General features: G+C 41.4%; 1 protein-coding gene across 8 annotated transcripts in view; it reads right to left on the minus strand.

Moving 5' to 3' along the window:
* Positions 1-14,800, minus strand: part of LOC139385673 (BCAS3 microtubule associated cell migration factor-like) — a 342,007-nt gene that overhangs the window by 290,499 nt on the left and 36,708 nt on the right. For 5 of the 8 annotated variants that reach the window (XM_071130934.1, XM_071130935.1, XM_071130932.1 and 2 more), the window contains exon 12: positions 11,560-11,733. In XM_071130934.1, coding sequence (XP_070987035.1) covers positions 11,560-11,733 — 174 coding nt within the window. The remainder of the gene's footprint in view (positions 1-11,559; positions 11,734-14,800) is intronic. The other 3 variants (XM_071130936.1, XM_071130933.1, XM_071130931.1) reach the window with 1 other exon arrangement.

The following is a 14,800-nucleotide window of genomic DNA, read 5'->3' on the forward strand; positions in this document are numbered from 1 at the left end:
CAGACCTGAATCCAATCGAGAATCTGTGGAAAGAACTGAAAACTGCTGTTCACAAATGCTCTCCATCCAACCTCACTGAGCTCGAGATGTTTTGCAAGGAGGAATGGGAAAAAATGTCAGTCTCTCGATGTGCAAAACTGATAGAGACATACCCCAAGCGACTTACAGCTGTAATCGCAGCAAAAGGTGGCGCTACAAAGTATTAACTTAAGGGGGCTGAATAATTTTGCACGCCCAATTTTTCTGTTTTTGATTTGTTAAAAAAGTTTGAAATATCCAATAAATATTGTTCTACTTCATGATTGTGTCCCACTTGTTGTTGATTCTTCACAAAAAAATACAGTTTTATATCTTTATGTTTGAAGCCTGAAATGTGGCAAAAGGTCGCAAAGTTCAAGGGGGCCGAATACTTTCGCAAGGCACTGTACCAATAAAACTATACCAAAGGCTCAGAATAAATTACAGGAAAAACAAAAATCCTCGCCCATGTTTTTCACAGTACGACTGGAGTTTATAAATGCCTACATTTTGGAGGATCTCTTATGAAATGGGTTAAAGTCATGTATAGTAACCACAGGTGTAAAATAGTAACCAATGGCTACTTCTCAGAAAGTTTTAAACTGTCAAGAGGAGGAAAACGTGTATAATATTACATATTGGATCACTAAAAATACAACATTTAGATTACCATGTAGTTTACCAATAAAATGGTCTGATGGTGATGTGGACATACTCGGTATATATATCCTGAAAGAAATACATGATCTCACTGCAATAAATGTAAATAGAAAATTAGCAAATATAGAGTAGATCTTGCTCCCATGGAAAGGAAAATACCTGTCTATTTGTGGAAAAATCACCCTGATTAACTCTTCAGTCTCATCCCAGTTGACCTATGTGCTTATGGTCGTGCCTACACCTAACGAACCGTTATTGAAATGATAATAAACGTCAAGCCAGACAAAATTAAACAGGCCTATTTATATAATTAATATGAATTCAGACGGCAGAAATCATTAAATATTAAAGCATTAGACCCCTCACTATAGGCTTCAACAACATGTAACAAAAGTTACTTAAATCCAAACTAGTTCTCTAGCAAATGAAAAAGAATGTCGCACCCTATTTTCAAGAATGGAAATTATAACCAACTAATTGCAGCATTACGGCAAAAATGGAAGAGCAGGGGCCTCCCGGGTGGCGCAGTGGTTAAGGGCGCTGTACGCAGCGCCAGCTGTGCCATCAGAGTCCTGGGTTCGCGCCCAGGCTCTGTCGTAACCGGCCGCGACCGGGAGTTCCGTGGGGCGACGCACAATTGGCCTAGCGTCGCCCGGGTTAGGGAGGGCTTGGTCGGTAGGGGTGTCCTTGTCTCATCGCGCACCAGCGACTCCTGTGGCGGGCTGGGCGCAGTGTACGCTAGCCAAGGTGGCCAGGTGCACAGTGTTTCCTCCGGCGCATTGGTGCGGCTGGCTTCCGGGTTGGATGTGCGCTGTGTTAAAGAAGCAGCGGCTTGGTTGGTTGTGTATCGGAGGACGCATGACTTTCAACCTTCGTCTCTCCCGAGCCCGTACGGGAGTTGTAGCGATGAGACAAGATAGTAGCTACTACAACAATTGGATACTACGAAATTGGGGAGAAAAAGGGGTAAAATTCAACAAATTAGCAAATGGAAAAAAAATGGAAGAGCAAAGTGGAAATGGGAAAAAGTAGGGAACTTGTCTGTCGGCCCTGCATTAAAGACCCTAATTGGTTAAAGAAAATTGTGATAAATAAAAAGGTTTCAGTTTCAGTTACTGGACCAAAAAACAGCTATATAGATACATATAGATTGTGAAATAGTTGGGAAGATGGCGCCGGATTTCAAAACTTTGAATATTTAAATTGAATTATTATATGAAATTCTTGCAAACCAATACAATGTTATAAATATGGAGGGTTAAAAACCTATGCAGATTTTGCTGCAAAGAGAAAGAATAATTCAAGAATTTGTTTTGGTACTGTCCATATGTAGCTTGTTTGTGGTCACAGGTCCAGGAATGGCTGAAGAATTGCAACATTTACCTGGAGCTAACGGTAGAATTGGCTAAATAAATGATCCTACAATGAGTCTTGACGGCTAGCAGTACTGGGTGATTTTAAAAGTCATAGTCAATAGTATAATAATAGTTTTAGCAAAAAATATGTTTTTATATTACAATCTGTAGAAATGAGAATAGAAAAGGTTCAGAACTTCTGTGAAACATAACAGCACAATTAAAATACATGGCAAATAGAAATCTCAATATGGATGGTGTTAAGAGATAGATGGGAGGGGAGCTGAAGGTTGGGAATAATAACAACTAATAACAGGATAACTAATGTAAAACATACTGTGTCTGTAAAACATATATACAGTTGAAGTTGGGAGTTTACATACACCTTAGCCAAATAGATTTAAACTCAGTTTTTCACAATTCCTGACATTTAATCCTAGTAAAAAATCCCTGTTTTAGGTCAGTTAGGATCACCACTTTATTCTAAGAATGTGAAATGTCAGAATAATAGTAGAGAGAATTATTTATTTCAGCTTTTATTTCTTTCATCACATTCCCAGTGGGTCAGAAGTTTACATACACTCAATTAGTATTTGGCAGCATTGCCTTTAAATTATTTAACTTGGGTCAAACGTGTTGGGTAGCCTTCCACAAGCTTCCCACAATAAGTTGGGTGAATTTTGCCCATTCCTCCTGACAGAGCTGGTGTAACTGAGTCAGGTTTGTAGGTCTCCTTGCTCGCACACACTTTTTCAGTTCTGCCCACAAATTTTCTATGGGATTGATGTCAGGGCTTTGTGATGGCCGCCACTCCAATACCTTGACCCTGTTGTCCTTAAGCCATTTTGCCACAACTTTGGAAGTATGCCTGGTGTCATTGTCCATTTTGAAGACCCATTTGCGACCAAGCTTCAACTTCCTGACTGATGTCTTGAGATGTTGCTTCAATATATCCACATAATTTTCTTACCTCATGATGCCATCCATTTTGTGAAGTGCACCAGTCCCTCCTGCAGCAAAGCACCCCCACAACATGATGCTGCCACCCCCGTGCTTCACGGTTGGGATGGTGTTTTTTGGCTTGCAAGCCTCCCCCTTTTTCCTCCAAACATAACAATGGTAATTATGGCGAAACAGTTCTATTTATGTTTCATCAGACCTTTCCCCAAAAAGTACGATCTTTGTCCCCATGTGCAGTTGCAAACCGTAGTCTGCCTTTTTTTATGGCGGTTTTGGAGTGGCTTCTTCCTTGCTGAGCGGCCTTTCAGGTTAGGTCGATATAGGACTCGTTTTACGGTGGATTTTGATACTTTTGTACCGGTTTCATCCAACATCTTTACAAGGTCCTTTGCTGTTGTTCTGGGATTGATTTGTACTTATTGCACCAAAGTACGTACATCTGGGGGGACTAAATGGCACCATAGAGAGAACACTGTTTCAGCGAGCTCTCGTGGCATTCGTACATTTATATTTTTACATTAATCTCCTAGCTTGAAAAAGTGGTAGAATTGGCTAAATAAATTATCCGAAAATGAGTCTTGACAGCTATTTCTCAAAAATCTCCGACAACATGCCTAACAGAACTACTAAGAACTCTACCAAAACCACCATCCCTGTAGATGTGCAGGAGGAGCTAGCTAACGTTAGCGAAGCTAACACCGTTGCGGATCCAGGCACAATGGACCTGGTGATTCAAAAGATGACGGATAACATTACTAAAGTGATCGATGTTAAGACAAGAACGGTCTTGGAAGCAATAGCAGGCCATTCAGCTGAACTACAGAGGGTTGTCAAATGTGTTGATGAGGCTAAAGGAAGAATTGCCACAGTGGAAACTTCAACTACATCTATGGACACTAAGATAAAAGCACTTGAGAAACAGGTGTGTGAAATGGCGGAGAACATTGACAACTTGGATAATCGAGGACGCAGATGCAATATTCGTGTTGTGGGACTCCCGGGTAATTCTGAAGGGACACGTTCAGTAAAAAGAATTGAGGAATGGATCCCTGGCTAACTACAAATGGACACTAAGGCTGGTCATGTGAAGCTGGACAGAGCCCATCGCTCTCAAGCACCGATACCCGGTCCCAACCAGCGCCCACAGCCAGTGGTTATAAAGTTCCACAAGTTCACCGACAAGCAGCGCGTCATGGATGCGGCTAGAAACATCGGCTCTGATGGTAGTCAACATAAAAGGTCCAAAGGTCTCATTCTTCAACGATTATTCCACAGCGGTTGTACGAAGACGCAAAGCGTTTGATGAGGCGAAGGCTCGACTCAAGAGAATGAAGATGGACTACGCACTGCTGTACCCGGTCACATTGAAGATTATGGTCAACGGATTGCCTAAAAAAACTCTACACACCTGAAGAGGCTGCAACTCCGCAGCATTGGATAACTTTTTTTATTTGAATGTGATCATGAAACAGTGGTGAGTTCTCACGTGCTCCGGTTCAGTAATATTCGTATCTTTATTATTTTTCTTGCTAAAGTAACTGCCGCTATAGCTCAGGCTGAGATATGTGTGAATCTATATTGGTGCCCAGGCTTGGTTTTAGGTGGAAGAGCCTCAATCTTCTTCTATTCTATTGATTTTCATTTCCATAGAAATAAAGGATGAGGCTATTGAGTGGCAATGCGGACTTAAGAGTCTACATTGGAAAGTTGAAATCCCCTGCACGTTAGCTAGTGGGAAAAACCCCTTTTGGATCTTTACATGTTTAATTTTTGGGTTTAGTATAGTTCGAGTTCAGGGTTCATATCGTTTGTTTATGCTCGGTGAGATAGAGAGTTCAACACATGGAAAAAGGTACCACCCCACTTTTACAGTGGGATCCAGCCTGGATATTGAATGGTCAAAGTGCAATGGCAGATAACAGACTGCGTGTATGTACATGGAACATTAGAGGGAGTCATAACCCCGTTAAAAGAAAGAAGGTACTGTCTTTTTTGAAAAAATAAAATATTGATATTGCCCTGTTGCAAGAAACTCATTTGAATGATAAGGAGCATCAAATTACAACAAGGGGGGTTTGGTCAAGTATTTGTCTCATCATTTACATCCAGAAGTAGAGGTGTAGCAATTCTTGTGAAAAAATAACTTACCACTTAAGGTCTAGAATTGTGTGAAAGATCAAGTTGGTCGCTTTGTTATAATTAAATGGTACTTTACTAGGGCAGAACATTTCCATAATGAATATTTACTTCCCCCCCCTGCCCACCACCCTGATTTCCTCACTAAGGTATTTCTAGACTTTTCAGAATTAAACTCAGACACTGCAGTGGTTGCAGTGGTTGGAGGATTTTTTTATTGTTTGTTGAACCCCCTTATTGATAAGTTTCCCAGCGGTTTCCCAGCGGTATAGCTTCACTCTCTCCTCAAGCTATATGAACATGGCAATAAGCTATATGAACATGGCAATAAGCTATATGAACATGGCAATAAGCCGGAAAAGTACTTGGCGTACCTAGCTAAAAAGAGAGCTGACTCACAGTCAATTGCTACTATTACTGATTCTGATGGCAATCATTTATATGAAAATAAATTGATAAATGACTAATTTAAGACATTTTATGCAAATCTTTATGCCTCAGAACTGCCAAATGATGCACCCAAATTAATGGAGAACTTATTTTCTAAGATTGAGCTTCCTACTATCTCCGAAGAACAAAGGTCTCTCCTTAATGCCCCTATTACCGAGGAAGAGATCATGTTCGCGATTAAGAATCTGCAAAAAATGGTAAGGACCCAGGACCAGACGGGTTTTGTAGTGAGTTCTATAAAGAGTTCCATGGCCTGATCCTTGAGCCATTGCGTGATATGTTTAACCACTCATTTTCAAATGACCAGCTCCCTCAAACGCTGAGAGAAGCCAACATATCACTTATTCTCAAAAAGGGAAAATGTCCAGAGTCTTGATCCTCGTACAGACCAATTTTCCTTCTCAATGTGGATTGAAAATCGCTTTCTAAAATTCTAGCCACAAGATTAGAGGACTCACTGCCACTAATTGTGAAAGGAGACCAAACTGGCTTCATTAAGGGCCGTAAGTCATACAACAATGTCAGGCAGCTTCTTAATGTAATTCCAGCCTACCAACAAAGTGCTATGGATGGTCTTGTGCTCTCCCTAGATGCTGAGAAAGCATTTGATCATGTGGAGTGGTCTTACCTATTCTTTGCTCTAAATAAATTTGGTCTAGGGGACAACTTTATAAAATGGGTGAAGTTTTATATGATGATCCTCGGGCTGCTGTCCTTACTAATGGGCTAAGGTCAAATAGCTTCTCTATATACAGAGGTACCAGACAAGGCTGTCCTTTGTCCCCTCTCCTATTTGCACTCGTTATGGAACCACTGGCCGAGGCCATCAGGGTAACGCCTGCTATACAGGGGCTGCTCATTGGTGATGTTCACCATAAAATAAGCTTGTCTGCTGATGATGTCCTGATATTCATCTCTAGTCCCGAGACTTCAATTACATCTCTTATTAATATTATTGAATTAGTCAGGGAATTCTCAGGCTATAAGACTAACTTAACTAAATCAGAGGCTATGCCACTTGGTAACCTTCACTCTGTACCTAATACTTCTCCCCCCTTCCCTTTTAAATGGTCTCCCTCAGGTTTTACATATCTGGGTATATTTGTAACTCCTAAATTCCAACAAAATGTACAAAGCCAATTTTGTTCCCTTGTTTGATACAATAAGACAGGGTCTGGAGCGCTGGAACTCTCTCCCGATTTCTTGGTTGGGTAGAATATCCCTCTTGAAAATGAACATTTTACCTAGACTACTTTACCCAATCCAAATGATCCCAGTATTACTCTCCAATAAGGTAATAAAGGATGTACATGGATGGCTAAGTTCCTTTATATGGAGTAAATGCAAGCAAAGACTTAAGATGGCAATATTGCAGCTGCCAAGTTCTATGGGTAACTTGGAACAGCCCAATATCAGGTTCTATCAATGGTGTGCCCACCTTTGTTATATTTCTGACTGGCTCACAAATGATGACTACTCTTTTTGGTTAGACATTGAGACTTCTCTTTCAAAATACCCCTTACAGGATCTTTTATTTTTCAGAAGATTCAAGTCTGTAAAAGATCACTGCAATAATCCCATTACACTTAACACACTCAAAGTATGGAGGTCAGTTCAACGCTTCCTGGGAAGGTCCAAACTAACCTCTGCTCTTACCCCAATTCTTAACAACCCAGATTTCAGTCCAGGATTGCTGGATGCTGGCTTTAACTTTTGGCTTAATAAGGGCATACACAGACTAAACGACTTATTTGCTGATAAGATTTTATTGTCATTTGAGCAGATGGTCGAGAAATAGCGACTCCCAAAGCAGGACTTTTTTTTCCTACAAGTAAGACATTATATTCTGAAGAGCACCACCTTAATTGGTAACCCTGATATGTCTGTCATTGAAACAATGCTTTTTTTCCCCACAAAGGAAAATGTCTGTAAGTCTGTTTTATGATGCTTTAAGGTCCTTTTCTGCTGTCAACACACAGAGGGTGAAACAAGTGTGGGAGAAAGAATTATCTGTTACTATTGACGAAGAGATGTGGGAGGACATTTGGAGATATGCAAAAACAATATCTATATGTAATCGTACTAGAGCAATCCAATTAAGAATAATACACAGATTGCATATATCCCCAAATCGCAGACATGCTTTTAGCCCCTCTTCCTCTTCTCCTCAGTGTCTTAAATGCAAAACTGATACAGGCACCCTAACACATTGTTTATGGTCATGTACCAAGACACTGGTCTGGTGTTCAGATGGAAATTGAAAAGATCCTAGGGGTTGATCTAGAATTGGACTCAGTTTCTTTACTGTTGGGTCTCCCTAGTAGGCATGTTACTTCTGTGGGTAAGATGAGGCTTTACAACATCCTTACCTTCGCAGCGAGGAAAAACATCATTTTACAGTGGATTAGTGATAAGGTTCCTTCTATTAAAGATTGGCATAAGATACTATTTGAATGGGTGCCTCTGGAATATCTGACATGTCCATTGCATTCTAAAACAGACCAGTTCTACAAAGTATGGGAACCTTATCTAAATGACCTAGAACCCGAGGTATCAGCTATTATGCTGCAAGGATTCTCTTAGAATGGTGGTGATCTCTGTATTTCAGAATTACACTGTACGTTCCATGTGTGGAACCTAACTTCTTGGTTTAAAGTGAGCTTTTTTGTTTAATTTCTGTTTGTAAGTTTGTTTAAAAATGTATGTATTGAGACGCAATGATGGGGATGGGGTGAGAGAAGCACCGAGCGGGAAGAAGAAAATGGTGTACGTATGTATGGGTGTGTATGTATGTGTGCGTTTGTGTGTATGTATGTATGTATATGTGTATGTATGCGTATGTATGTGTAGGTATATGTATAAATACGCAGGTATGTGTAAGTGAGTGCTGTTTTTTTGTTGCTTTGTCTCCGTTGTTGTATCTCTTAATATGGGTGAAAATTGTGAAATTCCAATAAAAATACTGTTACAAAAAGTATGTTCATCTCTCATAGACAGAACGCATCGCCATCCTGAGCGGTATGACAGCTGCATGGTCCCATGGTGTTTATACTTGCGTACTATTACTTGTACAGATGAACGTGGTACCTTCAGGTTTTTGGAAATTGCTCCCGAGGATGAACCAGACTTGTGGAGGTCTACATTTTATATTTATTTTGAGTTTTCCATGATGTCAAGCAAAGAGGCACTGAGTTTGAAGGTAGGCCTTGAAATACATCCACAGGTGCACCTCCAATTGACTCAAATGATGTCAATTAGCCTATCAGAACCTTCTAAAGCCATGACATCATTTTATGGAATTTTCCAAGCTGTTTAAAGGCACAGTCAACTTAGTGCATGTAAACTTCTGACCCACTGGATTTGTGATACAGTGAATTGCACAAAGTAGATGTCCTAACCGACTTGCCAAAACTACAGTTTGTTAACAATAAATTTGTGGAGTGGTTGAAAAACTAGTTTTAATGACTCCAAACTAAGTGTATGTAAACTTCCTACTTCAACTGTAGGTCCAGAACTTTTGTGAAATGAATAAATGGGAGAGGTTGAGGTTAGAGGAAGGAGTAAAAACAAACATAATATAACTATTGTAAAATAGACTGTGCCCATAAAATATATATATAGTATGTATAAGCCGAAGTGATGTTGTTCACTAGTTCACTCCAATTAGGGAAGGGTAGTGGGGTTAGAAAGTAATAAAAGGAAAATATATGTATGTATGTATGTATGTATGTATGTACAGTAGCAAGAAAAAGTATGTGAACCCTTTGGAATTACCTGCATTTCTGCATAAATTGGTCATCAAATTTGATCTGATCTTCATCTAACTCACAACAGACAAACAGTGTGCTTAAACTAATAACACACAAATTGTATTTTTCTTGTGTGTATTGAATACATCATTTAAACATGCAGTGTAGGTTGGGAAAAGTATGTTAACCCCTAGGCTAATGACTTCTCCAAAAGCTCATTGGAGTCAGGAGTCAGCTAAGCTGGAGTCCAATCAATGAGATGAGATTGAGGATGTTGGTTAGAGCTGCCTTGCCCTATAAAAATAATAGATCTCAGAAGAACTGAGACTAAGAATTGTTGACTTGCATACAGCTGGAAAGGGTTACAAAAGTATCTAAAAGCCTTGATGTTCATCAGTCCACAGTAAGACAAACTGTCTATAAATGGAGAAAGTTCAGCACTGTTGCTACTCTCCCTAGGAGTAGCTGTCCTGCAAAGATGACTGCAAGAGCACAGCGCAGAATGCTCAATGAGGTAAAGAAGAATCCTAGAGTGTCAGCTAAAGACTTACAGAAATCTCTGGAACATGCTAACATCTCCGTTGAGGAGCCTACAATACGCAAAACACTAAACAAGAATGCTGTTCATGGGAGGACACCACGGAAGAAGCCACTGCTGTTCAAAAAATAATAATTCTGCACATGTGAAGTTTGCTAAAGTGCACCTAGATGTTCCACAGCACTACTGGCAAAATATTATGCGGACAGATGACATTACAGTTGAGTTGTTTGGAAGGAACACACAACACTAGGTGTGGAGAAAAAAGGCAACGCACACCAACATCGAAACCAAATCCCAACTGTAAAGTATGGTGGAGGGAGCATCATAGTTTGGGGCTGCTTTGCTTCCTCATGGCAAGCTGTCCAGGCCCTCATCGATGGAAAAATGAATTTTGAAGTTTATCAAGACATTTTGCAGGAGAATGTTAGGCTATCTGTCCGTCAATTGAAGCTCAACAAAAGTTAGGTGATGCAACAGGACAATGACCCAAAACACAGAATTAAATCAACAACAGAATGGCTTCAGTCAGAATCCTGACCTCAACCCGATTGAGATGCTGTGGCCTGACCTCAAGAGAACAGTTCACACCAGACATCCCAAGAATATTTCTGAACTGAAACAGTTTTGTAAAGAGGAATGGTCCAAATTCCTCCTGACCGTTGTGCAGGTCTGATCCGAAACAACAGAAAATGTTTGCGGCAAGAAAAAGTATGAGAACCCTTTGGAAATACCTGGATTTCTGCATAAATTGGTCATACAATTGGATCTGATCTTCATCTAGGTCACAACAATGACAAACAGTCTGATTAAACTAATAACACACAATTATATATTCTTTATTGAACACACCGTGTAAACAGTAACAGTGCAGGGTGGGAAAGTATGTGAACCCTTGTATTTAACTGGTTGACCCTCCTTTGGCAACAATAACCTCAACCAAACGTTTTCTTTTGTTGCGGATCAGACCTGCACAACGGTCAGCAGGAATTTTTGACCATTCCTCTTTACAAAACTGTTTCAGTTCAGCAATATTCTTGGGATGCCTGGTGTGAACTGCTCTCGGTCATGCCACAGCATCTCAATCAGGTTGAGGTCAGGACTCAAAGAAAAACCCTTGAATGAGTAAGTGCTGCGATATTAAAGCTGATCTACCCCCTAAACAAATACATGTATGTAACTGAAAGAAAAATGACTTATGTGGTTCTTTATTTTGTGTTAAATCATTCCATTTCTATGGCCTGGTCTTCACTTGGGACCTGTGCCAAAAGCAGGAAGAGACACATTCCCATGATGTATCTAGCAGCCAGTGGCAGTCTCCTGAGATACAGTAGGTTGGGACGGTTTATAAAAAGGTAGTGATGACATTATTATCAGGTAAAAATTATTGTTCAAACAACCCCAAAAGGATTACTACATACACAAAAACCAACCAAGATGCATGTTTCGCTTTGTACACTATTTCAACATTACTTCAGAGCCATGGTCCATAACACAGACGGTAAGACACAGTAATACATATACCTCCCCAACATCTTTTTAACTCCACATTGTGTGAAAACTATTCTTTTGCAGTATTCTTCTTCCATTTCCATTTCTGGTTGCAGAACATGTATATTTTCTTACCATTACATCAGAAGGGGATTTAACATGGTTGGAGAGCCAGGGTCTATAACTTAGTGATCACACATACCTGTCCCTCTCCGACGTTGTGTGTGTCAATGACGGTGATTACTCCGGGGGCATGGGGGCTTCGGCGGGTGGTGCTGTGGGGGGTAGCACCCTCCTCGTCGGGGGCGCCAGTGGGTAGAGTACCAGCTAGCTGGGTCACCACCTTCCCCACCATGGTGAGACCAGTCTTTAGGGTCTAACCAGAACGACAGGGGGAAGGGGGAGGGAGAGCAGCGCATATAGAGGGGGGAGAAGAGGGGAGATGAGAAGGGAGAGAGGGGGGAGGTGGAGAATAGCAGGAAACAAACATCAGATTGGGCTCATTGTCAAAAACCTAGACACTTCCAAAAAAGACACCAGTATGTCTGTTTGACTAAGGGGATCTGGGAGAGAAGTGTTGATCAACATAGAACGACTGTGTCTACGCATGCCTATAAGCGTGTGTGCGCGTGTGTCTGTGAGAGAGAGACTGGCTATTTACTCAATGCTATCAGCTGCTGCTGATGATGTGGAGTGCTGAAACAGCAGGAGCCGAGTGTCTGCCACCAGTCTCTCCTCCCCAGACTCCCCCCTCTCAGCCCTACACAGATCAATGGCTCCTGTTTGGATTAGCACTAAAACGTCACACTGCAGTGATTAGAAAACACATTAGTGTTGATCAATTAGGAGCCAAACGCACTGTTTCATTATTGATGGGGCTCTGAGCAATTTACACACACCAGTCTGTTAGAGGGTTAGGTGGAGTCGCCAAGTGAGGGAGTGTGTGAGTGTGTGATGCATAGACCCAACAAACGAGAGGCGCCACGCGGTATTGACAGTGCTGCCTGGCCTGAATACCTGATTAGGTTCTCCGGGGCCCCTTTGCGCTGACACACACACAGTATAAGGACTCCATTAGCTCAGGAAAGTGTAGCGGTGAGATAGTGCTGCTTAAGTGGAGTCTATCCATTTCCTTGAGAGGTGTTTGAGTCAGACACCCTGGCTAGGCTCGGAGAGGACATGGAGGAGCCATCACACTGATGCAGAGCATCACACACAGGTTTGCTTTATGTTTACATTCTAGTGATTAGTATGAGGAACAATACAGCTGGAATTATGAACTGTTATACAATATTATTTCCTACAAAATGCTAGGAAACACTCCCCAAAAACTCCCCCAGTCTCTGGACAGCAGCACTCAGTCGGAGTGTGGCGTTGTAGACCGGAGGGGGGGGGGGGGGGGTGAAAATGTTGAGATGATAATATATAGTTCTAAACGGCGGCTGCAGACCGGGACCTCGTTTCCCCCTCCCTCCGCTAGCCAGGCTAACACTCTTTTTGATGTACAGTGCTTTACAAAAGTATTCACCACCCCTTGGTGTTTTTCCAATTTTGTTGCATTACAACCTGTATTTTAAAAAGGCTTTCATTTTTCATTTCATTTAATGGACATACACAAAAAAATTACTTGTTTACATTTTTTTTTACAATGAAAAAAAATAAAATATGAAAAGTGTGGCGTGCATATGTATTCACCCCCTTTGCTATGAAGCCCCTAAATAGGATCTGGTGCAACCAATTACCTTCAGAAGTCACATAATTCGTTAAATAAATAAAGTCCACCTGTATGCAATCTAAGTGTCACATGATCTCAGTATATATACACCTGTTCTGAAAGGCCCCAGAGTCTGCAAAACCACTAAGGGGCACCAAGCAAGCGGCACCATGAAGACCAAGGAGCTCTCCAAACAGGTCAGGGACAAAGTTGTGGAGAAGTACAGATCAGGGTTGGGTTATATAAGAAAATTTGAAACTTTAAACACCCCACGGAGCACCATTAAATCAATTATTAAAAAATAGAAAGAATATGGCATCACAACAAACCTGCCAAGAGATGGCCGCCCACCAAAACTCACAGACCAGGCAAGGAGGGCATTAATCAGATGCAACAAAGAGACCAAAGATAACCCTGAAGGAGCTGCAAAGCTCCACAGGGGAGATTGGAGTAGCTCTCTGTAGGACCACTTTAAGCCGAACACACCACAGAGCTGGGCACCACAGAGCTGAGTGGCCAGAAAGAAATAAGCGAACATTTTCGCCTAAAGGAATTTGGGATGCCGAAAGGCATTGTTTTACGCTGCTGCTACTCTCTGTTAATCATATATGCATAATCATTTTAACTATACATTCATGTACATATGTACAGTCGTGGCCAAAAGTTTAGAATGACACAAATATTAATTTCCAAAGTTTGCTGCTTCATTGTCTCTAGATATTTTTGTCAGATGTTACTATGGAATAATAAAGTATAATTACAAGCAAGTGTCAAAGGCTTTAATTGACAATTACATGAAGTTGATGCAGAGTCAATATTTGCAGTGTTGACCCTTCTTTTTCAAGACCTCTGCAATCCGCACTGGCATGCTGTCAATTAAATTCTGGGCCACATCCTGACTGATGGCAGCCCATTCTTGCATAATCAATGCTTGGAGTTTGTCAAAATTTGTAAGGTTTTCTTTGTCCACCCGCCTCTTGTGGATTGACCACAAGTTCTCAATGGGATTAAGGTCTGGGGAGTTTCCTGGCCATGGACCCAAAATATTGATGTTTTGTTCCCCGAGCCACTTAGTTATCACTTTTGCCTAATGGCAAGGTGCTCCATCATGCTGGAAAAGGCATTGTTCGTCACCAAACTGTTCCTGGATGGTTGGGAGAAGTTGCTCTCGGAGGATGTGTTGGTACCATTCGTTATTCATGGCTGTGTTCTTATGCAAAATTGTAAGTGAGCCTACTTCCTTGGCTGAGAAGCAACCCCACACATGAATGGTCTTAGGATGCTTTACTGTTGGCATGACACAGGACTGATGGTAGCGCTCACTTTGTCTTCTCCGGTCAAGCTTTTTTCCGGATGCCTCAAACAATCGGAAAGGGGATTCAGAGAAAATGACTTTACCCCAGTCCTCAGCAGTTCAATCCCTGTGCCTTTTGCAGAATACCAGTCTGTCCCTGATATTTTTCCTGGAGAGAAGTTCTTTGCTGCCCTTCTTGACACCAGGCCATCCTCCAAAAGTCTTCGCCTCACTGTGCGTGCAGATGCACTCACACCTGCCTGCTGCCATTCCTGAGCATGCTCTGTACTGGTGGTGCCCCGATCCCGCAGCTGAATCAACTTTAGGAGACGGTCCTGGCGCTGGCTGAACTTTCTTGGGCACCCTGAAGCCTTCTTCCCAACAATTGAACCGCTCTCCTTGAAGTTCTTGATGATCAGATAAACAGTTGATTTA

The sequence above is a fragment of the Oncorhynchus clarkii genome, chromosome 27 (genome assembly GCF_045791955.1).
Source record: "Oncorhynchus clarkii lewisi isolate Uvic-CL-2024 chromosome 27, UVic_Ocla_1.0, whole genome shotgun sequence".
NCBI lineage: Eukaryota > Metazoa > Chordata > Actinopteri > Salmoniformes > Salmonidae > Oncorhynchus > Oncorhynchus clarkii.